The 26,458-nt window shown below is 41.9% G+C and overlaps 1 protein-coding gene and 1 long non-coding RNA gene across 5 annotated transcripts in view; one reads left to right on the forward strand and one right to left on the reverse strand.

Annotated features, from left to right (window-relative positions):
• Positions 1–3,907, reverse strand: part of ST6GALNAC5 (ST6 N-acetylgalactosaminide alpha-2,6-sialyltransferase 5) — a 162,342-nt gene extending 158,435 nt beyond the window's left edge. For 2 of the 4 annotated variants that reach the window (XM_032425705.1, XM_032425696.1), the window contains exons 1-2: positions 3,644–3,907; positions 2,603–2,824 (exon numbers count right to left, since the gene is read on the reverse strand). In XM_032425705.1, the coding sequence (XP_032281596.1) occupies positions 2,603–2,824; positions 3,644–3,658 (237 nt within the window). In that variant the 5' untranslated portion in view covers positions 3,659–3,907. The remainder of the gene's footprint in view (positions 1–2,602; positions 2,825–3,643) is intronic. The other 2 variants (XM_032425686.1, XM_032425714.1) reach the window with 2 other exon arrangements.
• Positions 2,798–26,458, forward strand: part of LOC116645480 — a 174,759-nt gene continuing 151,098 nt past the window's right edge. Inside the window, exons 1-2 of the long non-coding RNA XR_004301960.1 lie at positions 2,798–2,907; positions 7,036–7,135. This is a non-coding gene — a long non-coding RNA (uncharacterized LOC116645480). The remainder of the gene's footprint in view (positions 2,908–7,035; positions 7,136–26,458) is intronic.

Here is a 26,458-nt window from a genome sequence, read left to right on the forward strand (position 1 = left end):
CTGTAACTCTCTCCAGATTCTGTAAATCAATGGCAAATAAAAAGTCTCTTGGAATTCTGATTCAGTATGCAATAGCATATGGCTTGGTGGTCATCACATCCAGCACATCCTATAGATTTTCTAAGGCCTGATATGAGAGTGAAAAAAAAAAAGCAATCAGGGTATCATCTAACAACATAATAAGTGTAGAAAATCCTGATTTCTTACCCTCCCCTGGGTTAATCTGGAAAAAAAAAAATCCTAGCAAATTCTAACAAATTTCCACCTCTGCCTAAGCAAGACTATAGGAAGATCTTAAGTAAACCTAAGTAAATAGCAACTTTTGGAGAAGACATGAACACTACATGTACCTCCCTATAGCCATCAGAAATGAAACTTCACCCAATTTCTAGCCAGGTAAATAATAGCAGTAAAATGATGACACTTTGAGTAGAAGTTTACATGTGGTTCAGTGGGACAATTGGGATAATGCCTACAGAAGAGACATAGATTTTAAGATTTGCATTTGTTCTTTTGCTTGGGGTGGGGTAAACTCTGTTGAATCCTTGGAGTATGGAATCTGATGACACGTTGGTTTTCTTTGAAAAAATTCCACTGGTATTCATTAGATGCAAAGACCTTCCTGGTCACATTTATAATTCTCTAAGAATTCCAAGGACTTTCACACGTTTATCATCCATATAACACTTCACAGTTTATAAAACCCTTTACTATAGATTATCGTGATTTCTCATATTGAGTTTCAACATTCCTTTCAAAAAGGGGCTGTTTTTCATTTTAATGAATAGTACTCTGATACACTGAAAATGGAATCCAATATATTTGTGTGAATAAACACTATTTTTGAAAACAAACACGAGGGCATCATATTTTGTCTTATGCTATCAATATTCGCAGCTGTGGTCCATCCAGCAGAACACAGGAAGGAAAGTATTGGGAATACCATTCCAAAGGCAGATCAAAGCTTTCAGCAAATTTACCTTTTGACACCCCATTAATCAAAGCTTCACAAGTGCTATATAGCCATTTCCACTAAACATCACCATGAAAATCCACCAAGTTCAGTATATTCATCCTATACCAGTTACACATAAACACCACATCCATCCACTCAGAAGCCGATGTCTAAACTTTTCTAGAACTCCAGCCCTTATAGGTTGCTTGCACAAAGAGTGTAATCGATCAACATCTTAAAGAAGAAAGTAAAGCTGTTATTGAAAAACTGACGACCCTCTCTACTTTTGATTTCAAGATTCTACCACGAGCCCCCTCTGCACTCCCCAAATCACTTCCTAAAGAAATCCCTTCCTTTTTTCTGCTTCCCCAAATTTTCCCCAGTGCAAAGTCTACCTTTTCAGAGAGAATTTCCTTAAACCTTCCAGGGCAGTGATGTTTCTCATTTCTGTACCCTAACAGTACTGTTTTATACCTAGCATTTCTTATACATTATACCTATTGGCCTATCTATCCATCCATCCACATTTCATGGTACGTTGTTTTTTTTCCACAAGCATTCAAGGATCCCTAGCAGCTGGGTCCTGCCTTAAATTTTTACCCTCCAAAATCCTTTCTGCAATATGCATTGCACAAATGAGTGGAAATATTTTGATTGCCACTTAAAAAAAAGTTTGACTTTTTCATGAACGGTAAGACCCATCTTTTCAGCAAAAGGACCACCAGCTAAATAATACTTCGGTTCACAAGCATAAAATCTAGTAATGTAAAATGGGGAATAGCTGGGTGGTTTCAAGAAATCCTCTAACCTTTATAGAGCAGATACAGAGTGGAACTGTGTTTTAATAAAAAACATATTAGCAGCTTCAAATAATGGGGAATATATTCAAACTGTATTAAAAGATCTTTTCAGAATCAGGAAACTTGATTAGAATTCTCCCAGAGGCTTCGCACACTGAAACCGGAGATTTATTATTTGGGGGAAAGGAGGCTCAATTAAAAAAAAAAAATCATCTTATTAATTATTAGACGAGCCATGCAACGGCTTCCCGGAAGGCAGAGAAAAACAGGCCCTCAACGATGAGTTACAAGCCAGTGAAAGCTGAGTTTGTGCCTCCAGCCTTCCGCGCCTGCCTGGGACCGCTCCCCAAGGCTGTGGTAATTCTGCCCAGAGCAATCCGAAGCGCCGAGATCAGAGGGGAATCTTCGAGCAGCGGCCGCGGACTGGCTGCTACTCACCCTCCAGTTCCGGCGGGGCAATGCTCCGGCCGTTACTCGCGCCATCCCGGCTCTCCTCCCACCAGGGCGCGACTGGGCGGCCAAACCAGACGCTTCAGGCACCCACCACCCACCCGCGGCTGCAATTCTGGGGACCAGAAGGTTCTACTTCCAGGGTCGGTTCCTGTTAGGAAATGGGGCTTTGGGTCCACTCGTCTCACCCCTATTCCCCGAAAAACTTTACCTCCGACTCCAAACGGGAATTCATAGCAAGAAGGAACTATCCCACCCCACCCCAGTGGGTCCGCTCCCCCTTCCAGCCTCCGAATGGCACCTACTCACGGCGCCTCCCAGCCCCGGGAAAGGGGCAGGCTCAGGTGGGCGGGATCCCCAGGCTGGGTGGCGTGCGCGCTGGCAAGCGAGCTGTCACCTTGTGGTCCCTTACGCCGAGGTATCCGTCCAGCGGCTGCGGTCCCGCGGGGGCCCGGGACCTCGAGGGGGGGCTGCTCTCCGCCGACGGCTGCGCGCTGCCGGTCGCCGCTGCCTGCTGCTGCTGCGGGGGCCGCTCCTTCTGGCCGCCGAGGCTGCTGTACACGAGCAACAAGCTGGTGCACATGGTGGTGAGCGCTAAACACACAGCCAGACCATGGCGCTGCGGGCGGGCGGGAGAGAGCAGAGGAGAGCCGCTGAGAGCCAACCCCGGAGGAGCGCGCCGGCGGGGACACGCGCGAGACGGTGAGACGCGCGGGGGAGGTCCGGGGCTGGAGGGAGGTGGCCCGCGTCCTAGTCCCCCGCGCGCAGCCGGGGCAGGGGAGGCACCGTCCCCGCGCGTACGGCAGGCGATGCCCCGGAGCGTAGCTGCTTTCGGCCCACGCCACCTCCCAGATCTCTCGGCAGAGGGCAGGTGGTGCGCGGCGCCCGGCTACGCGAGGGAAAGCGCGCCGGCGGCGAGGGCAGAGGTGGGCTCGTACTTTGAGGAGAGGCCTCCCTCCCCCAGCTCGGCTGCTGGAACCTCTAGCCCTTGCACCCGGCCCTTTCTGGACCCGCGGGGCTCTACCTCGGCGATTCTTGCAAGTTTGAAATCCGACAAGAAAACCAAGAAAGTCTGCAAAGATCCCCCCTTCCCCGCCCCTCTTAGTTTTTTGCCAGGCTGTTGCTTTTGGGTACCCCCCATCCCCCGAGCCACGCGCCCACCCCTCCACCGCTTCTCCAGCTCTCCGTGGGTCCCCAGACCTCTCGCCTGAGATCCAGAAGCCGAGGCAACCCGAGTTCCCAGCCCGGCTCTGGGATTCCCAGCCAGGCAGAACCAGAGAACCGGAAGGGGACACGGAGCAGGTGGAAAGTTGTCCCTTTGTAACAGGCGACCTCGCGGCGCAGGGTTCGGCGCCTCTGGAGCTCTCCGGTGCGCCCCGGGGACGCTGCGTCTGGGGGTCTCCGCCTCTGCCCAGAGGAGTTGCCACAAATGACTCACCATCAGGGTCTTCATTTTGGGCACCTCTTTTGTGAGGAATCCTCAGGCACACGCGTCCGGAGCCACTTTTTCTTGGAAGGTTTCCATGGTGGGTGATGCGGGGCAGGCGGCTCTGATTTTCGCCCGGCCGCTGGCGGCGGCTGAGTGGGTAGGAGAGCCGCGGGACCCAGGAAGCGCGGCTGTTGCAGAGATTAGAGACAGAATTAAAACTGAACCGGACCCTCGTAGTCTCTCAGTGATCTACACAACTGCCGCCTGCCGCCGCCTGCTGGGTCCTAAAGACCTCTGCATCCCCCCCCCTTCCCGCCCCCAAATAATAATCTTTTCAGCCTAGTGGAATTTCTGGGGCGAGAGAGTTAACCGTGCTAGTGTACCCACCTATTGGTCCGAGGGCTTATTTATCTTTTATGAAGTCATCAAGTAAAAAGGAAGGAGAACCCAATCGGATTCTGAACATCATAGCCATTTGAAAATCTGCAAACTAAATTCTGTTTTGTAATTTTGATAAAAACAAGTCAACTGCCCAAATGTCAGTAGCCCTATTTATAGTTTTTGCATTTATGTTCATAGCATGGGGAAATCTGTCAGGAAATAATTTTTCCAAAAAATTATTTCAGTTGTCCGATTGTAGGCTTTCTGATATTTCCCCTTATTTTACTTTTTAAATCCAGTTACTCTCATGCAACCTTTATATCTAAATCTTCATCTAAATTATTTAATTCATTTACTTGTTTTAAATATTACAATTTATATTTCTCACAGAACTTTGAGGTTTCTAGCATTCATCTAAATGATTTTAAAGTGTTAGATACATTCCGCACATCATTGCCACATGATTAACTGGACCTGTAGATTCTTCCTAATTGTGAGGAAAGATTTCTGGCTGCTAGAGATAAAACTGCTTACTGCTTATTTTTTAAGATTCCTAAGGACTTTGGGGTTCTCCTTATATTGGTCTACTGCACTGACAGTACATAATTTCACATTAGAACGTCGATTAAAATTTTTAAAAAATTATTGTCTTATGTTGGGGAATTCACATCAATAGCTTGTTTTAAGGACATTCTCCTCCCTGCGTTGAATTACAAATGGCATTTGTTAAATGTCTAATTTAGTTAAAGACATATTTCTTGTGAAAGTGCTCAGCGAGAGTAGTTGTGTTAATGTATTAACACCTCACCTGTAGCAGCGTAATGTTAAAGATTACATTAAGATGGAAATGATCAGCAGGCTAACTGAACCATAGGCACAATAAGAGCTTTCTCAAGGCCAAAAAAGGCATTACAATCATTTTTTTAATCTTCAGTAATCCATTGCTCCACTGATGATACAACAGGAACTATTTTTAACTTATGAGGCATCCCCCCATACTTAGTATTAAGAAAGTTAAAATTATTGGTACCACAGTGACTATCCATGCAATGTGTTTGGGGGAAGGCAAGACACACATAGGATTTAGCCTTTTAAAGAAAAACAAAAAATTCAAAACACGGTCCAACATTGCCAGCCTTGAAGCTATTTATTCAATTTGTGCTCCAGGCATGAATAGTACCAGTTGTTAGGGCAGGAAAAGCAGCAGCCAGAAGAGAATCTTATCGGGTCTTGGCAATTCTTTATTGTATGGTTGCACTTGACACTCAAATTAGGGAAACAAAGGACCAACTTGATGAATCATCGCAAACAGATTATCTGTGTTTCTCCAGGGCTCCTTCTGAGATGCTACTAGTCAGAGCTCCTGCATTTTTCAGGATCATTCCCCTCCCATCGAGCAAGTTGCCCAGTGACCTTATGATAAAACACTTCTAATATATTTTGCTATGCCAAACAGAGCCATCATATTTATGATTTAAGCTCATGGCAGCACGTTGGGCATCTGTTACACGGTATATCTGACCACATTCATTAGGCTTATGCCTTTTTTTTTTTCCTCCTGGGATGGCAGTTAGCTAGTTCCTAAATCTACTTATGAGATGGCTGGAGTAAATTTAAAAATGTAATTCTGAACTTGATTTAAATAATTTCAAGGTCTCTGGCTTTCAAATACTTGATTAGATTGATATGATGATTTTAGGCAGTCTGGCCTGAGAGCCAAATGGACAAGGTGGGGTGGGGGAAGGGCAGATGAACCGAATAACCCAAGTTAAAATCCTTGTGCTGTTCAATTCAGTGATCATTTAATTATCACCTGCTATCTGGTGGCCCTATATTAGAGAATGCAGAGATGAATAAGACACAGATCCTCTCTTCTAGGAGCTCACAATCTTGTGTGTGTGTGTGTGTGTGTGTGTGTGTGCACGCACATGCCTGCGCATGGAAAGTGTGTGAGGCAAGTCTGCAAGTAGGCAATAAGAGACAGTACTAGAGCTTCAACATATTTATCAGGTGCCTACCATGTTAAGCACCTACTCTGGTGAGCACCTACTATGTGCCAGATGTTGGGGATACCTGGATGAATAGATTATGTGCTGCCCTGAAGGAACTCAGTCTATTCCCAGATAAACACTATGAACCTTCATGTTATAAAGAACTAACTAGGAAACAATTAAAATACTTGATTCGTTTTTCAACATCTGAGTGCTTGCTTATTTAAGATCTAAGGGGTTTGATATTTTAAAGGTACCCACCTGTGTTTGTGTAACTTCATGCACGCTTTTAAGTTAATAATTTGAATATCCAGAAAGAGAAGAAAATAGGCAGCCCTTGCAGATACTTGCTTGACCTGGAGACAAGAAGCAAGCCAGTAAAGCTATTTTAGTTCATCTAACTTGTCCAGTTCAATACAAAGTGATTCGGGGAATCACAATTTGCTTCTCAAAATCCAGGTAGCTGAGTTAGATTTCTCACCACTTAAAATTTTGCCACATTTCTGCCTCGGGTGCCATCACATCCAATCAAATAGATTCCTACTTTTGAAAAAAAAGAAAGGAAAGGAAAGGAGTAGAAATCGAGTGTTCCACAATGTAGGTTATGTAATATACTGAAGGCGAGAATTTATGAAACAAGGCATGTCATGGGGCGAGGAGGAGGAGGCGGAATCTGAAGCTCAGAGGGAAGAGCAGCCTGTGCACTTGGCCATGAAGGCACCACGAAGCTAACGGAGGAGGCAGAAGGACAAAATACTGGAAACCCCTGAGCCCTGCCTGTGAATCCTAAGTGACCTCTCAATTCAGAAACAAGTGTTTCAAACATTTCAAAGATGGAAGAAAAGCAGAAAACAACATAGTGTAAAGTGCATCTGAGATACAACTCTCCACTTTATATTTTAAAGAAAGAGAAAATTTCTGCTAAATGCAACAAAAGCAAAAAACTTAAGAATGGCAGAAGGTCCTAGAACAAATTTGATATTTGTGCATTTGTGTTCCACAGTTTACTTAGTTCTTTTCACGTCACAGGCTGTACCTAGTGGGCTAGTTGGTTGGAGAACAAGTCCTTGGAGTCAAGTATCCAGGACCCAGATTCTGACTGCACCACTTAGCAGCTCTGTGACCTTGGGTAAGTTACTTAGTTTCTTCCTCTGTAAAATGGCAATCATAAGAGTACCTACCTCAAAGCATTGTTAAATGAGATACTACAAGTGTCAAAAGGAGTACTAACAGACTGTTAACTATTGTTAATAATATTTTATGATTATCTGGGTTTGAAGGCAAAAGACCAGGGTTTGACCTATGTGAACAAGAGGTGCATGACCTTGAACAAGGAACTTCAAAAATAGTAAGCAGACTTAGAACTTACCTATAAAATGGATATAACAGGGCCTATCCCACAAATTCTTAGAAAGCTCATTAAGATACTGTATACGTGACTACTTTTTAAACTATGAAACTGCGTAAATTAAGGTAATAGTTATTCATTCATCCATCAAATATCAATTGAGCATCTACTGTGTGTCAGACACCATTCTAGGCCCTGGGGTTGTGACCAAAAGAGGCAAGGACTCTGCCCCATAAGGCTTATATTCAAGCTAGGGCAACAAACCAATAAAATAGAATGTCAGGCACTAGGAAAAAAAGCAGAGCAAAGCAGTTAGAGACTGGAGTGGGAGTGTATGTACTGTTTTAGTTAGGAGGCTCGCATTTGAGCAGACATTTGAATAAAGTCAGAGAAAGACCCAAGAGGCTATCTGAAGGAAGAATAGTCCAGGCAGAGGGAACAGCATGTACAAAGGCCATGAGGTAAGAGCTTGACTGGTCTATTGAAGAAACAGCAAGGAGGTTGGTGTGGCTGAAGAAGGGAGCAAGAGAGAGAGTAGGGGGGCAGGGTAGAGGAGGAGGGCAGAGAGGCAGTCCAGGGCCAGATCGTCTTGGGCCTCATAGGCCATGAAAAGGACAGGGTGAAGGAAACCCCCTGGAGTGTTTAAAGCAGAGGAAGGCTATGGATCGTTAATGTTTTGGAAAGGTCGCCTGGCAGCTGTGCTGAGAATAGTTCTTGGGGAGCAAGAGTGGAAACTCTGTGATCCCTTAGGAAGCTCTTGTAGTAGTCTAGGTAGAAGGACGTCATTGTGTTCTTAGGGATGACTGGTTTTGGGATTTGCCTTGGGGAGCACTGTGGGAAAAGCAGTTTGGGGTGGCTGAGAATGGAGAATTTGAATTTAGATGTACTCATATATGGGAGTTCAGGCATGATGCTAGGCTCAGAGGCATGAACTCAGCATTATAGTTCATGAAAGGGTGAGGTCACCTAGGAATGAGCCAGGACACAGAAGAATAAAGGTCACAGGCCTGAGCCCTGGGAGCTCCAAATTTCAGTCCCCAAGAATAGGAGGCATCATTACAATAATAATACTGAAAAACAATAAATGACTATCTGAACTTGATTTGATTAGGTGGCTGATTATTTTCATTTTGAATGTATTTTCCATTCCAAGACAGTCAGTCATTTATGTACTCAAAGCATTTTTCAAATTCTGTGATCGTTATCAAGCATATTCATTTACGTGTTTATTGTTCATCCTCTCTGCTACATCATAAATTTTCTAGAACTGGAACTATGTCTTATTACTGTTTATATACTACAAGCCTGGCACATAACTGAGGGTAATAATATGAATCGCTAACATTTATTTAACCCTTACCATGTGCAAGCACTAAGTCTAAGAGTTTTACATGTATTAGCTCCTTCAGTCCCCACAACAACCCCATGAGGTAGATACTATTACCATCTCCATTGCATAGATGAGTGAACAGAGACACTGAGAGTCATTTGTGCAAAGTCACTCAGATCCTTTAGCATTGAGCTAAATAAATATTTGTTAAAATAAATAATATTTGTTAAAGAATGAAGAGAAACTTTGTGAGAGTTCCATAGCCAAGTTCTTCTACTGAACTGTAAATTGGTGTGATTTATAAGAATATAGTTTACACCCAATCTGTAGGTAATATAACCAAAGGCAGTTCCTTGTTTTGTGATCTATTTTTTAGCTACTTTTATTTTTTCAAGATCTATTTTACATACAGTAAAATACACAAAATCTGAGTGTACAGTTTGATGAGTTTTGACAGAATTTTGCACCTGTTAACCACCACCACCATGAAGATACAGATCATTTCCATCATTTCAGAGAATACCCTCATGCTTCCTTTCAGTCACACTAACTGCACCCCGTTAGCAAACAGGCAAACATTGTTCTGATTTTTATCACTATGGATGAACTTTGCCTATTCTAAAACAGACAGCATATGCCTTTTAGTATGACCTCTGTCACTTAGCATAATATTTTAAAGTTTATCCATGTTGTTGAGTGCCTTCCTAGTCTATTCCGTTTTATTACTGAATACTATTTTATGGTGTGAAAACAGCACAGTTGTTTTTATCCATTCTTCTATTAATGGACATTTAGTTTGTTTCCAGTTTGGGGCTCTTAGGAAGGAAAATACTAAGAATATTCTTGTCTTTTTGTAGATATCCAGTTTTATTTTTCTTGCGTGAATACCTGGGCACATAATGGTTGGGTCATGTGATAGGTGTACAGTTAGCATTAGGAGACATTGTCAAACTGTTTTCCACAGTGGTTGTACCACTTTGTATTCTCATTAGCAGTGAATGGGAGCTCTGTTTGTTAGATATCGATATCTGTCAGCACCTGGTATGATCAGTCCTTTCAATGTCTCTTTGCTTTCGGAGGGTTTTCGAGATAAAGAAATCCTTGCGTAGCACCCAGGATCCTTCCTTACTCTGTGTCCACTAGTCCTTTTACTCTTATCTCCTGACTTTCTACACAGGAACACTTCAAACTAGCCAAAAAAACCTGTTCCTTGAATTTACCGTATTTATGGTCAGTGAGCTGAGCCTTTGAATAAGCTGCTCTATGTCAGGTTCCCTTTTTACATCTCCGCCTGTGCCTGTCCGCCTGCACCCCCCACTTTCTGAGCCTAGAGTGGGATTGTGAGGCTCCTCCTTTAGCTCACTTAAAAGCACAAGCTTGGAGGCACATAGGCCAGATTTGGTCCAGCCTCTGACTCTTAACTTACCTGTGACCAAAAGCAAGCCACAGATCACTCTTCTCAGTCTCCTCCTTTGTAGTAGGCCAAGAGTAGAAACTTTCTAGCACAGAGAGTGGTTGTGTAGACGAAATACACTAACATGTGTGAAGTGTTCACCACCATTCTGATTGTACAGTTGGATCAGACAAAAAGTATGTTTTCATAGCAGACTGCCTGTTTGGTATAAAAGGAGGGGCCTCCATTCTCAAATGTTTGTTGAGCTTATAATAAAAATAATAATTAAGATGTATTGTGTACCTGCCATCAGGCATTATGTTAATTATAGGCATTGGCTTATTTCATCTGTAATGATGTCATCTCCATTTTACCAGCAAGGAAACTGGGATATAGAGATGTGAGATCACTTGCCCAAGGTGACATGGCTAGAAAATGATGGGTCAGGAGTTGCCCAGGTCTGTTTGACTGCAGGCCCTCCCCTCATAATGTCCACACTCCACTGCTTTCTCTATGATCTGACTCTAGGCCAAACCATCCACTAGATGCTGCAGATGCAAAGACAAACCCATGAGCAGCTAATTATAACCCAGTGTGTGAAGTGTAAAAGTTAAGTTATAAAAGAGGGGACAAAGACAAGGGGCAGATGACTCTATGAGAGTGGTTCAGCCATGATTTCTAGCAAAGGGAAATGTTCAGTTGGTTTTAAAGAATCACTAGAAACAGGCTAGGAGAAGGTCAATGTCCCCTGGCAGAGAGGACAGCATAAAAAAAAGCATGGAAACATGGAACCTCGTGCTATGTACTAGGAACCAACAAGGAGTTTATGGGTGAGGCAGGGAGTTTTGAGAACCAGGGTGGTTCTGTACAGTTGTAGAGGTTGTGCAGTGCAAAAGGATGCATCACACATCATAGACACTGCAGATGACAGCAAGCATCTTGCTCTACAGACACAGAGTATTACAACAATTTTCCATTAGATAGAACTGGAGTGTTACAAGTAACAGAAGCCTTTTAAAATTTGCACAGTTGTGCTGTTTGGGCTGAGAGGGGTCTGGTCAGAATTACTCTCTAGTGGCTGTCTCTGCAGACGGTGAGAAGGATGGATTTGTAGGGGGAAAGACTAGAGCCAGAGAGAGCAGCCAGGATAATGTTGTGGAAATCCAGGTGAGAGATAAAAGCTTCAGCCAGGGCAGGGTGGGTCAGATGGATTCAAGAAATTCTTAGGCAGGTATTATGTTATAATGGCTAAGGTGGATCAAATCTTAACTATGCAGAAAAGGATTTATAAATACAAAGCCATGCTCTTTCCATGCAAAATAGTGTGTAGGATTCTGGCCACATTTCAAAATGACATAGTATAATAATAATAAAAAAATGGCTTACGTCTTGTCTTAATTTGGGTTCTCTCAGAAGCATACTCCGGGATCAGGATCCATGTGCAAGTATTTCTTTGGCAGGTGAAGAAAACCCCATGGCGTGCGGGGGGAGTAGGGAAGTGGCCCAGGAGGGGAAGGCAGCCCATAAATGGCACATCATCAAACAAGTTACTAGTGTAGACGACTGGGGCTCAGTCCTGCTGGGGAAATTCTGGCGGTTAGGATAGAACTCAGGCCTTGGTTACTTCACCTGAGGGCCAAGGAATAGTGCTATTTGTTTGGTTGAGGGCTGCGCTGGGCGTGGAGTGGGGGGCATGGATGCCTTGGCACAGGTGGCTAGGCAGGCAGGCTCTGGAGGCAGGCACGAGCCCTCAGGCAGCCACGTGCATGTGCTGGAGCTTTAAGTCCCCAGTTTGCACCCAAGGGGCGAAGGCAGGGGATACGGGCAGGGAAGCCACAGCATCTGCCACACGTGGAAATTGCTCTTTCGAGTTTTCAAAGGATTCAAATTCCTTATGTCATTTGAACCTCCCAGTAACCTTGTGAGGTAGAAAAACGTGTGGTTTCCAACTAAGGCTGGGAATCTCTTATTCATGGTCACTTCCTCCTGCCTCCCCAGCTGCTATTTCAGACAGAAACCTCTCTTGTCAGGGTCCCTCATTTTTTCTTCACTTCTGATCTGTTTAGGTGTCTGTCTCCTGATGGAGATGGTGAGCAGTTCAATTGAGAAATTTTGTACGGTTCACCTTCATTTTCCCAGATACTGAGAAACAGTGTCTAAGCACCTATGCTTGGTAAATGTGATTGGGTGGATGGATGAATGATTATTATCATCACCGTTTGAGCTTTGTTAAAACTGGGACCGAGAGAGCGAAAGCAACTTACCCAAAGTCACACAGCCACTTGGTAGAGGCAGGACTTGAACTTAGCTCTTCCGTTCAACTCTGGAAAATTCTTACTGCCACCACACAGCTCAGTGTGGGTGGACATGGTGAAACTTTGTTGGGGATTCGTAAGCCCCACTGACCTATGAAGTTTGGAATATTTGAGCTTAGGCCAACAACCATGAAGGAAGACCAGAAAACTTCAGTAGAGGGAGCTTTTTACATTAGGAGGTGATTTTTGTTTTATTATTTATCATATCTCAAAGTAAAATGGGGAAAGATAAATAGAGGCCAACACCGTGACCCCATAAAAGGAAACACATCTTTTTTTTCCACATATAAGGGATAAAGGACTATCCCTGCAGGACCTGAGGTAGCAATCTAAGAGCCCAGGGGCGTTGTGTGCTGCAAAGCTCCCTGTGCTCCCGGCTAACCCAGGAGGTCAAGGGTGACGCTGGGCCTTCTTGGAAGGCAGGTTTTTTAATTCTTTTAATGCAGCACACAACATAAGGGGTAGCAGCTGCAAGAGGGGAAACCAGTTAAGGAATTTTCAAAATGAATTTAAAAGTGCGTTCTTGAGGATCCTTGCAATAGTTCTGCTAATGTAAAAGGCGTGTTTGATTTAGATGCATCTTTCTGCTTCTCTTCCCACGCTAATTTATATCGTTCTGTGTCTTCTTCCCTTTGTTTGGAAATGATGCATATGCCATTTAAAATAGCTGACTTTATTTAGGCAGCTTTGGAATGTTAAACTTTTAAAAAGTCAACATCATTAAAAAAAAACTCAACTTGAACCCCATGTCCTCGCTGAAAGCTAAATTTGTGATTTTCAAATTTATTTTTATCTGTGGACTTCACCTACACTTCACCTCTGTGTAAAGTGAATGGTATAGGCTCTACCACCACCTGGATTCATGTTTGAATACCAGCTCTGCTTTTTCTGGACTATGACTTTGAGCAAGACACAGAATCTCTGTAAGCCCCACTTGTCTCATCCACTCAAGGGGACAGTAATACTGCCCTCCTCAGAGGGACCATTTCAAGGATTTAAATGAGGTAATGATGACAGCACCTAACACTTACATAGCATCTTCTGCCTACTTAATCCTCATAACACCTTTCAGTTATGTACTATTATTATGTCCTTTTACAAGTAAGAAAACTGAGGCATGGATAGGCACAATATCTTGCCGAAGATCCAGTTACCCAGGGCAGTATCAATATTTGGACCCTCACATACAATGAAATTTTAAAACATCCAACTCTGTCATTCATCGTTGTTGTTAAAATACTATCTTACCTGGAGGCTCACTGTATGAATTAAAATTGGAGCCGTTCCGGTTGACATAGAGGTGGGAGCCCAGATCTCTTTTGCCTCCCTGAGGCGGCCATGGAGGCACCTCCTCAGAAAACGAGCATAACTAGGAAACCACTGGCTTTCCTCACACTGGTAGAGGAAAACAAACATTAATAAAAAATGAAAACAAGCTGATGGATACCTATACATGTTCTGCTTGTTTTGCCTTAGATGGCCTGTTGGATACTTCAGAAGTAACTATGTCTCTTGTTGTTTCTCAAATAATAAACCACCGCACCTCCTAAGATGACAGACGAGAGCTGTGACAACATGTTTTTTGGCCCGATTTTATGAAATGTGTGTCAGTGGCACAACCAGATAGTTTTGCACTGAAATTTGCACTTAAATGACAACCTAAATTGTTTTTTTTTTAAGATCTTATTTATTTGACAGAGAGAGAGAGAGCGCACAAGCAGGGGGAAAAGCAGGGAGAGGGAGAGGGAGAAGCAGGCTCCCTGCTGAGCAGGGAGCCTGATGTGGTGCTCGATCCCCCTGGGATCATGACCTGAGCCAAAGGCAGACACTTAACAGACTGAGCCACCCAGGCACCCCAACAACCTAAATTCTTTGAAAAAATATCCTTTCAGTAAATATTGACAGAGTACGAAGAATGTATCGGAGATGGCTCTGGTATTTAGGGGTTGCTCGTTGGGCTGAAGGTACTGGAGTAGAAAGCTGGCTATATATGGTTCTACCTCCTCCTCCTCCTCAGTCATTTCACTTGGCCCCTGCAGGAGCCCTCTTCCCGCCCGTTCCCTGTGTGCAGTGGATGACCACTTCTTTGTTGCACCATCTCGACCTAGACACTGGTGTCTGTTCCCACATATCCATGTATGTTCTGGAATGTTTCTATCCTGTCTCTCTGAGAGACAGGCATTGTTTGATTCTCTATTTTCAGAACCTCCCTTCCATCCCCTACCAACCAGGGCTAATTCTTCATGTGAATTTATTTCCCTTTTCAAGTCAGATAGAAGGCTGGGATTTCCTTCCACATGATGTCTCTGAAGGGACAGGGCTACCTTGCACAGTGCCTAACTTGCAAGATCATCATGAGGTTTAACCTTTGTAGCTCATTTTATACCTGGCACAGGCCCTGGCACATAGTAGGCCATCGGGGGGACATGTGATTTCCCTTCCTCTTTATAAACACGGTAGCTGGAATTACATACCGTGAGATCATTTACAATTTATGCATTGTTATACATCAGTGCTTAAATATATGGAGATCACTTCTTCCTGTTGTAAGTTATCATCAAATAGAATTTATGAACTCTCAGATTCATGGGGTTGGGATGAATGGTATAAAATTGAGGCAATAAAGTTCCATTCTGCACTTTTGCTCAGAACTTCTTTCACACACATTTTTGTACCTAATAATAATATTTCACAGTTGTAAAACTTTTTTTTTTCAACTTGGACATTTGCTGCTCTGGTTGGCATTGTTTCATGTTTGCATTAACTGGTCATATGTACCAATGAGCTGAGTCTTAATTTTCCATGTATAAAATTTGGTGCCTGGCCAGTGGCTTCTAGGACTAATTAATTAATTGACTGCTTCACTTATCAAGCATTTATTGAGAACCTACACTGTGACATGCAGCATGCTATATGTACGAAGATGGAGGTTTCTCAGGAAACTCATAGGCTGCCGGTAGAGATACTTCAATAAAGGATTGCAGTGTGGTGTATGGAAAGTGCCATAAGAGCAACACGTCCATGGTATTGCAGTAGCAATAAAGAAGGAACAATCCACTCACCAAGTTTTAAAATGTGGGTTTTAATATCATTTAGGTATAATGAGGCCAACCAATCAGAAAATGATTGCCATTGCAAGATATTTTGCTATACTCAGAGATCCCAAAGAAGGGGGCATGCCATATCATAGAAGGCTCATGGGAAAGAACCAGGGTTGGCCAGAAACTGGGGAGAAGTGGGGATGTGGGCAAGAGACTTTCCTGTGGTTGAGCAAAGCAGGGTAACCAAGTGTAGGATTGGCTAGTTGAGTAATTTCAATGGACTCTGGGGCAGAAGGGTATCTGGTATCTGGTATCTGGTCCTGGGGTAATTAGAGCAGGTAGATGATTGTTGATAAAGAAGACAGTTGGGGGTATGGACTCTGGATTGCCTTTCACCTGCAAAAGGCATGTTCCTAGGCTAGTTGTTTGCTCTCCAGGATTTAGCTAATCCTTATAGGGGCAGTCTTCCAGGGTAAGCAAGTCCTCAGATACCAAAGCATCAAAATATAAAAAAGAAAAAACTTAGATAATACAACTATGTGGCGCCAGGGCAGCTAGGAAGACCGTCCTGAACCAAGAGGAGAAGAGCTTTCTGTGCAGAAGATTCAGCTTATGCAAATGCCCAGGGACATGGGAAGCATGTTTTTAGTTCAGTATGTTTGGAGTCTGGAGTGAGGATGTAATATGAGCAATGGGGTTGATGTAGGCAGGAGCCAGTTCATGAACTTTGTCTGGTTAAGGAATTTGGACTTTTTTGTTTGTTTGTTTGTTTTTTAAAGTTCTTTTTTTTTTAAGATTTTATTTATTTATTTGACAGAGAGAGACACAGCAAGAGAGGGAACACAAGCAGGGGGAGTGAGAGAGGGAGAAGCAGGCTTCCCGCAGAGCAGGGAGCCCGATGCGGGGCTCAATCCCAGGACCCTGGGATCATGACCTGAGCCAAAGGCAGACGCTTAATGACTGAGCCACCCAGGCGCCCCTTGGACTTTTTTTTGAAAAGTAGTGAGGAATAACTGATGGGTTTTACATAGGATGGGGACAGTGATTTCAGTTTACTTCTGTTTGGTAAAAATCTATGCTACTAAATCTGGGCTACTTAAAAATTAATGAGGTTTCACATCTCATCTTTGTAAGATAAACAGCATGATAGGTTTGGTACTTTCAGTGGTGATGTAAAGAATGTTTACTCTTTCTTTCCTATGGATTATAAATCCTTGGTATTCTCTTTCCAGCACCCTCCAAGCAGGCAGGTAGTATAGCAGAGAGTATAGAGTGATAAGGCAGTAATTAAAGGACCAGTTGTCCTGGTTGGTTCATTGGTTGAGTCACCTAACTTCTCCAAAGAGAGGCCTAGTGGTTAAGATCATCCAGACAGTGGGTGGGTGTGATTCCTATCTCTCTACTTACTGTGTGACCTTGCAAATTCTTTAACTTCTGTCTCAGTTGTCTTATATGTAAAATGGAAAAAAATAAGAATACTTATATCATAGGATTGAAAAGATTTGGTTTCCTCACCCGTCATACATCTGTCAGCAAACCAATGCCTTACATAGGGTTATGATGGTCTATGCAACATTGGACCAATGGGTGCATATCACAGCAGAATAAAGGGCAATGGGATGATGCTTATGGAAATCACCAGTACTGTCATATTCCTCAACCCTCAGAAATAGTAACTCTTGTATGGTGAAGGAATGGAATATTGAAGACTATTGTTCTTGGTTGAAGCCAAAATCCTATAAAGTTAGTGTGCTATCCTATAGGTTGCTATAAGTCAGAGATCAATATATAGGCTGTTTTCTTCCTCCTATTTTCTATGACCAAGATACAGACATTTCAAAACCAACAGCTAGAGTGGAGTGGTGCCTTGTATGATTACATCTAATGCCTGCTAGCCACATTTATGCTTCCTGCCTTTATGATTCTGGGTTCTATTTCTAACCAGGAGATATAATTGTTCCCATGAAATGGAAACTGTCAGTACTGCCTTGCCTTTTCAGATTCTTCATGCCATGAGGCAACTACCCCAAAAGGTATTGCATTCCAGTTGGGTTGGTTGAGCCACGGTAGCAAGGCAAAAGAAGGTTGCTACATAGAGTAGGGAGAAGTAAGGGTGGAAACAGTAGATGCCCCATGGAATCTTAATGGAAGACTGTCACAACCCCACATAAGCAGGTCTGCTAAGAGTTCAAATCTCTCAAGAATCAAAGCCTGTGTCAATGAACTTGGAAAAGAACCCCAACAAACAAGTTGATGGTTCAAGGAAAAGAAATACAGAATGTGTAGCCTTGAGATGTATTTCCTTCCTTGCTATTCTATAGAGATGACAGATAGATGTATGGATGTATGGATAGATAGATAGATAGATAGATAGATAGATAGATAGATAGATAGAGGGATGGGAGCTGGCTGGCTGGCTGGATAGATGGATAAATGAATACATATATGCATACATATATACATATATATGTGTGTGTATACATAGTAAAATCTCACCTTGACATAAAAATTAGAGCCTAAAACTTAAAAAAATGTTTGTTATTATGATATTTGTGAAAAACAATATCTAGAGTTGATCTTTCAGTCACTATGTAAAAGGAAAGGAACTATTTTCAATTATTAGTTATACAGGAAATAGTACAACTATTACAAACAAAATATGTCCTATACACAGAGCTAGGGAAGTCCCAAATGATTATAAGGCAGTTATTCTCTAACTTAAATTTTCTCCTAGCCCCTCTCAAGAAGACAATAATTTTAGCCCAGCCCAATTTTGGAATAAGAGTGGGGTGGAGGACAGGAGTCAATACAATCACATTACGTTGCATTGGCACAGTCTGCTGTTTGTGGGGGAAGGTATGAATGTATGAATATATTTTTGGTTTGATATGATTTCATTATTTTACCTGATAAATGTATTGTTTGAATTAAGTCTTAAAGATTATAGAGCTAAGTTTTGTTAGTTTTGTTGCTGCCCATAATCCATTTTCCTCAGGGTTTTTTGTTTGTTTTGTTTTGTTTTGTTTTGTTTTTGTGGAGAAATTACCTCTCTTTCAATCATGTCATTAAATGGCACTTTCAGTCAAGGGGCCCTGCCATTCTTTGCCAATAAGTGAGTTCATGACCAGATACACATGTCCTTGGCCAATAAGCGTTTCTCTCTCAGGACTTGAGAGCTTGAGCAGAGTGATGCAAAGATGGAAACAAAATCTGATTGAAGTGGACTTATCCCCATGATGAGAGCACCCATGTTCCTTCCACCAGAATCTCTGGAGCTGTCTTGGTTCTTGCCCCTTCTATACCTGATTTGTCTCACCTTCCTCCCATCTTGTGCACCATCCTTAATTCTTCCAACAAATTCATTTTGTCTTGTGTTAGTCAGACATTTGGAATCTAATAACCCTAAGTCAGAATGGAAAAACTTTTAAAGAAGGTAGGAAGGGGAAAGAGAGTTACTCCTGACATAAGGAAGATGTGAGCAAAGTAATGGTGGTCTCCAATAGCATGATGAGTGTGGATAACCTCAAGTAGCTCAGAACAGTTAGTACAAAATTAATCCTGAAAGCATTTTTATCCTTACCTGGTGATTTCCAATATGTGGGCCATGGATCTCTAGGGTATGTATAGTCTAAAACTCAAAGTCACTAAGAATCCATATGTAACCAAACCTCATCTGTAGATTAAATGAACATCCATGGAATGACTATTATGTGATATTCTGTGAAAAAATTTAAAATATGAGAAGTCTTACCATTGAAATGGCAGGGAACAACTGGTCTAAGCCAACAGTTCTCACCTGTAGAGTGGTTAACGCACTCACCTATCATGTGCAATTTGATATTGATATCAGTTGAAATGTCAAGATTTATAGGTACATTGCTTCTTTTATAAATTAGAGTAGATTTAAGGCTGTCCTCTCTATAAATCAATCTTGTCTACTTGCTTTTGTTATTTGTTTTCTTGAATGGGAGAGAACAGAGTGGAATTTTCACTGCTGCTCAAGAATTGTATACAAGTCATCATGTATTGTCTCAGTCACAGAGCACCGTGAGCCACGGTCCTGACATGACATTGATGATTATAGAGGTGATGCATTGATGCAGTGTTTGGGAGTTGTAGTTCTATCGTTACTTCTTCTTTTTACCCATGAGCATATTTATTATTTATTTCTAAAAAATTCAAAATTAACACAAAAGTTAATAGAAGAGAACAAAAAAGTTCCTGTATTTCCTTCACTCAGACCTCCCAGTTGTTAATATTTTACCACATTTACTCAGTCTCCTCTATATAAATATATATATTTATATATTTCTGTGGTATTCTTACAAAGGATGCATGTCTGAGTCTGGTCTTAAGGAAACTGGATGGACCCAGACTGTGTACTTAATTGTCCTGTCTTTTTAAGTCTCCTTCAATTTGGAATAGTTCTTCATCCATGATAGTTTTAGACAGTGCAGGCCTTTCATTCTATAGGACAGCAATTGCTCAATACATGAACCATGTATATATATATACATATGTATTTTTTTTTTAAAGTAAACTCTATGCCAATGTAGGGCAAAACTCAAAATCCTGATATCAAGAGATGCATGCTTGGGGCACCTGGGTGGCTCAGTCAGTTAAGCTTCTGACTCTTGGTTTTGGCTCCGGTCATGATCTCAGGGTCATGAGATTAAGCCCTGAGTTGGGCTCCATGCTCATCATGGAGTCCGCTTGATATCTTCTCTCTCCGTCTCCCTCTGCTCCTCCCCCTGCTTGCTCCTGCACGCTCTCTCTAAATAAATAAATAAATAAACAAAATCTTAAAAAAAAAAAAAAGAAAAGATGCATGCTCTACAAACTGAGCCAGCCAGGTGTCCCTGAACCATGCATATGTTTTATACTTTTCTAGTAGCCACATAAGAAAAAGTAAAAATTATCAGGTGAAATTAATAGTAATAATATACTTATTTAATCCATTGTATTCAAAATGTTATCATTTAAAAATGTAATCAGCATAAAAATTATATATTTACATTCTTTTTTTCATACAAAGTGTTTGCAATCCGGTGTATGTACTGGATATCTCAATTAGGACTAGTCACATTCCAAGGGCTCCATAGCCACATCTGGCCAAGTGGCTGTCATACCAGACAATGCAGTGTTAGCATGCCCCATGGTCTGGATCCACTTAGTGTTTCCTCATGACCAGGCTCGAACATGCATTCTTTGTAGGAATAAAGCTGTGCTCTTGGTGGCTTATCACATCAGAAAGCACACATTGTTGAACTGACTCATTAGCCATTTGGTCATGATGGCGGCTTCCAGGTTTCTCTACTGCAAAGTTACCCTTTTTCCTTGGGTAATTGGCAAGTATTTATCTTGTTCCTCATCAAATCGTCACCCACCAGCCTTTCAAGACAACTCTGCCTAAGTCAATTGCCAGTATATTCATTGCCAGCAGGTGTTTTCTATTTCCATCATTCATCTATCTTTATTAGTTGGATTTCTACTATTAGGGAGAACTTATTCTTCTTCTCCATTCATTCATATATTTTGGTGTGGACTCAGGGATTTTATTTTATTCAATAACAGATTTTAATGAGTATTTTGATGCTTATAATGTCTGGGATTTAACCAGTAGAAGCCTCTTCTAGCTGGCCTCTCTGTTGCTTTGACATATCTTTGTCATTCTTTGAGCACTCCTTAAATTCTGGTCAAATAAGGTATTCCAGGTTTGGCTTATATTTTCCTTGACTCACCCTTGGAATTAGTTATTTTCTAAAGGAAACTTGGGTCCTGCTAATGTAGAATGGTATTTAGAAACCAAGATTTTGGTGTATGTTGTGCTTATTTATACTTGTTAAGTGGACAGAACTAAGATATAAACATATCTTTTATAAATTATATATGTATATATACATGTACATTGATATTTATTTATATACCTATTAAAACCCATGAATTCACGCTGATACTTCCAATTCCAATCCGGCAGCATAGAGATCTTTCTAGTCTTTCCCAATTCTATAATTTTAGTCCTTTTTCTGACATTGAAAAATTTGGTTTCCATTATTTTGAGTATATGGGTTTTTTCAATCCTGCTGCAGGTTACCAATGTTTAGGTCATGCTGTCTCTTTGGCCCTGAACCTCATTGCTGCCTCCTTGGCCTTGTTGCTGCCTTCTTGGTTCCATTGTCACCTCCTCCATATCACTGCCTCCTTGACCCCCCAACCTGCAGTCACCTCCTTGGCCCTGCTGCCTTTTAGTCCCAAGCCTCTAGAACCCGATTCATGCTGCTTCTCCAAGGGAAAGGGAAAGAAGGAGAGGAGAGGGAACATGAAGAAGAAGAAATGCCTTTTTTTTTTTTTTAAAGATTTTTATTTATTTATTTGACTGAGAGAGAGAGCACACAAGCAGGGGAGCAGCAGACAGAGGGAGAAGGAGAAGCAGACTCCCCACTGAGCAAGGAGCCCAATGCGGGGCTCAATCCCAGGACCCTGAGATCATGACCTGAGCTGAAGGCAGTCGCTTAACTGGCTGAACCACCCAGGCGCCCCAGAAATGCTTCTTTTTTAAGTTAAGAAATCAGGCATAGATTTAGGCTTTTGGGATAATGGCAGATGACATTGTTCGAAAAGCTCTTCCACTGATAAACACCTAGGTGGTGGATAAATTAAAATCAAACAACAAAGAAAAGCTTTAAATACATTACTAAATATGCAAGAAAGTGAGAGAAATTTTCAAAGGCCAATAACCCCCCAAAACATAATAAATAAAATAGAAATAAAAATCACAGTAATTTGGAACTGAAACCAGAGTGGGAAGCATACACAGGAAGCTGGGCTGGCCTGGGCACAAGAAGGGAGAGAAATGCAGTTCCTAGTAAAACAGAGCTTTGAAGATTAGTGTCACATACAGAGATGAGGAATACTAGGCCTCAGGCCTGTGCAGTGTGGACAGCGGAACAGGTCAATCTCACATACATCTGGGACACTGTAAGGAACCACAACCTCACTGAAAAGTGGGGCTAGAAATTGACAGTGAAACTGGCCTATCCTTGCCAAGCAGAAAAACAAAAGTATCTCCTGAGAGTTTGTTACCATAGATCTACTCCTGTGTAGTGTCTAGGGTTTAAATTTATACTACCTCTGTGGTCAGGCAAATATCAAGCCAAGACATTAAATTAAACTGGTTCTGGCATCTGAAGCTTTTGCAAATTTGAAGACGGAGAGAGCCATCTTAAACTTAGGCTCCTTAAATTCCCCAAGATTTAGGCAAATATGATCTCATGATTAAAAAAAAACCCCAAAAAGCAAAACTTACCAAAGATATGAGAAAACAAGCCGCCATGTTTGAAAATCAGCAGAAACAACCATTCGAAGACTTGGACTCAGAAAGCTGCAGCGATTTGGATTATCTGATATAGAATAGAACATACCTATGTGTGAAGAATCAAAGAAATGAAAAAAAAAAAAGCAAAAAACAAGACTCTATCAAAAACAACCAGAAATATTTAGGAAAAAAATATAGAATCATTGAAATTACAAATAGCTCAAAAGAATGCAGAACTCTCCTACACCACTAGTGAGAGTGTAGATTGGTACAAATACTTGGGAAAACTGGTTGTGTCTATTAAACACAAATGTCTAGCAAACCCTTTGACCTGGCACTCTAAGTACAAACTCAGTGCAAGTGTGGGTTTATGTGCAGGACAGACATGTCCTGGAATGTCCAGAGCAGCACTGCGTGTACTAGCCCCTGGCTGGAAACTGCCCACATGGCCGTCAACAACACACTACGATGATAAAGAAATTATGGTATGTTAATACAATAGAAAATCATCTGGCAATGGGAATGAACAAACTACAGCCACACACAACAATATGTGTGAATCTCACAAAGATCATACTGTGTAAAAGAAGTCAGACAAAAGAAGACACTCATGATTCCATTTAAATAATGTTCAAAAATAGACAAAACTAATTTATGCCGTAGGAGTCAAGATAATAAATACTTTTGGTAGGGGTTAGTGTCTGAAAGGAAGCATGATTTGGCTTTGAAGGAGTTGGTTAATGTTTTTGGATCTGGGTGCTGGTTACACAAATGTGTTCTGTTTATGAAACTTTACATGTTGTATATTTAGGATACGTAAGTGTACTCTTATGAATGAATGTATGTTGTACTTTAAAGATTCATTTATTTATTTTAGAGAGAGAGAGACAGAGAGAGAGAGGACAACAGGGAGGGGCAGAGGGAGAGGGAGAAAGAGTCTTAAGTAGACTCCACACTGAGTGCAGAGCCCGATGCAGGGCTCACTCTCACTACCGTGAGATTGTTACCTGAGCCGAAACCAGGAGTAGAATGCTTAACCGACTGTGCCACCCAGGTGCCCCATATGTTGTACTTTAATAAAAAAAAATTGAGTATAAAAGTAATTCTCCCTTGGGGCGCCTGGGTGGCTCTGTTGGTTAAGCGTCCTACTCTTGGTTTCGGCTCAGGTCATGATCTCACGGTCTTGAGATTGAGCCCTGTGTTGGGCCTCACAGTGGGTGTAGAGCCTGCTTAAGATTGTCTCTCCCTCTGCCCCTCCCCCACTCACACTCTCTCTGTCAAAAAAATTAAAGGAGATTTATTAAAAAAAATAATTCTACCTTAAGAGGTACTGAGTAGGGCATTGATGTTCATTCATTCAATGGGTATATAGTTCATTCTTGTAGTTACTGGGAAGATAGCAGTAATAAAGAAAGACCTTGCCCTTAGAAACCTTATATTCCCCTAGTGAAGAGAGAAAAATAAAGAAAAGAAAAACAAATAAATACATTATAAAATCATAGGGAATGATAAGTGCAGTGAAGAAGAAATTAAGAAAATGCAATGAAGAGTGGAAAAGGATAGATAGCATTGACTGGGGGTCATCAGAGTTCTCCATAAGGGGTGGCAACAGAGCATAAGCTGGAAGAAGTGAGAGCAAACCACGGGAATATCTGGGAGGATCCAAAGGCCTTCAAGTAGGAAGAACCTTGGGGTTCTGCTGGAAGAAGTAAAAACTCTCCTTAAAAATAAAGATTGGCAACAACAACAACAACAAAAAATAGAAAGAAAGAAAAAGAAAAAAAAAGATTGGCAGTCTTCAGCTACTTTTTTCTAATGAAATGAGATATTTAGCTAATTTCACAAGGTTTCCTTGACAAATATTTGTGATGGTATTTGCTTTGCTTCTCTACAAAATGTGGGGAGGATGGTTGGTCAGCAATGGGTGGGTTCTTACATCTGAATGACGTTTGTCCTGTGTGTTGCAGTGAGAAGCCACCAAGAGCCACTGTCCTGGGCTATGAGAAGTCACTGAAGGGAACTAAGTAGAGGAGTGACATGCTGAGATTTGTGTTTTGGAACAATTATTCTGGCACAGTGCGGAGGATCCAGAGGAAAGAGAAACATATAGCCAAGGGATGTGCAGGGAGGAGGGCCTTTGTAGACTTGAGGGCACAGGGCGAAAACAGTCAACAGCACAGTGTGAGTAAAATGTAGCTTATTGCAGATTCTAGGGGCCCATGTGATGCCTATGCTAGGGGTAAGCTGTTACAGGCGTCTTTCCCTCAGAATCTGAGCTGTTAAGGCGGGATTGTGCTGATGACACTAGGTCCCCAACTTAGTTTTCATTTACTTGAGTGTGTTTTCACTTAACATGCATAAATACTGATGGAAGGCTTGCGGGGTTTTTGGTTTTTTTTTTTAACTTTTATTTGAATTACTCTTGAGATCCAAACCAATTTAGTAATTCATTTCCAAATTCTTACAAATATTGCATAAAACGCTGGTTGGCACCTTTTTTTAACTGAATCCCCTGCATCAAGCAGGCAAATATGTTGCTGAATTATTTAGATAATCCACTAAGGAAACAGACCAGTCTTAACTGGACATTGCTTCTCTTATTTTTCTGAAAACAACCTCACCTAGAAGAAACATTGCCCTCCCCTTTTCCTGTTCTCATAGTGTCCCCCCCACCCCCCGCCTCGTCGGCTCATGCAGAGCCAAAGCCCCCTTCCCTATCACCTCTGCCACCACTGGCTTTTAATCGACAGTAATGTGCTGGGAGAGGAATGTCCATTACTCTTCAGAGTGAGTGATTTTGACTTTTCTCTGCTGAGTAAGTCCAGTTCACCTGGACTTAAGAGATTTTCATTTCTACGTAGACATCATCTCTGGACCTCCCCCTGTCTCCCCCGTGGACACTCACAGGTGCTTTGTAGTCACTGTACATATACAGAGGAAGCACTCCTTTGGCCACCAGTTTAATTAAGGAGCACTTGTTGAGGGCCTACACATGTACTGATGGGGCTTTTAAAGGAATTGACTCATCCCGATTACCTTGGATAATTGGATTTAGTGCAAGGCTGCGCAGGACAGTGCATTATTGTATTTTCAGTCTGTGAAAGAGACAATTACCTGCCTCCCAGTGTTTTTTCTCTCCTTGCTGTAGCTGTAGAGCCCCCCAATGCAACTCCACCAAATTTTAGCAGGGCACATAGCTGTGGGCGACCCAAGCTCTCTCTGCCTGCACCACTATTTCCTGTCCCTGTGCAAGGATAATTTCTTCACTGGAACGCTCTACTAAGGCATCTCCTCTTCTGCAAAACTTGCCCTGAGCCCTTGTGTCCAGCTGAGCTAGGCATCTCACATCTGTGCTCCCACAGCACCCTGCTTACTTTTGTCTGCAATAAGATTTATTGCACCATCTCACAACTTTATGGATGTTGACACATTTCTCTTAATCAATTGTAACTTTCTTGAGTGTGAAAACTGGACATCTCTCAATCTCTCTGGTTTGCAATAAATATTTAAGGGACTGAACTAAATTGGGAAGAATGTTGGTACCTAAATTTGACATTGCATTTTCATTTGTCTTTAAATTCAACATAAATTCAATGTAGATGATAATTGCCTGAAGGCCTTTGAATTCTTTGATATTTTCCCAACAGTAACACTTTATAATAGGAAGGAAACAAATTAGGTTGGATCCCCTCTTTTGGTAATTATAAAGA

The sequence above is a fragment of the Phoca vitulina genome, unplaced genomic scaffold (genome assembly GCF_004348235.1).
Source record: "Phoca vitulina isolate PV1807 unplaced genomic scaffold, GSC_HSeal_1.0 scaffold2, whole genome shotgun sequence".
Lineage (NCBI taxonomy): Eukaryota > Metazoa > Chordata > Mammalia > Carnivora > Phocidae > Phoca > Phoca vitulina.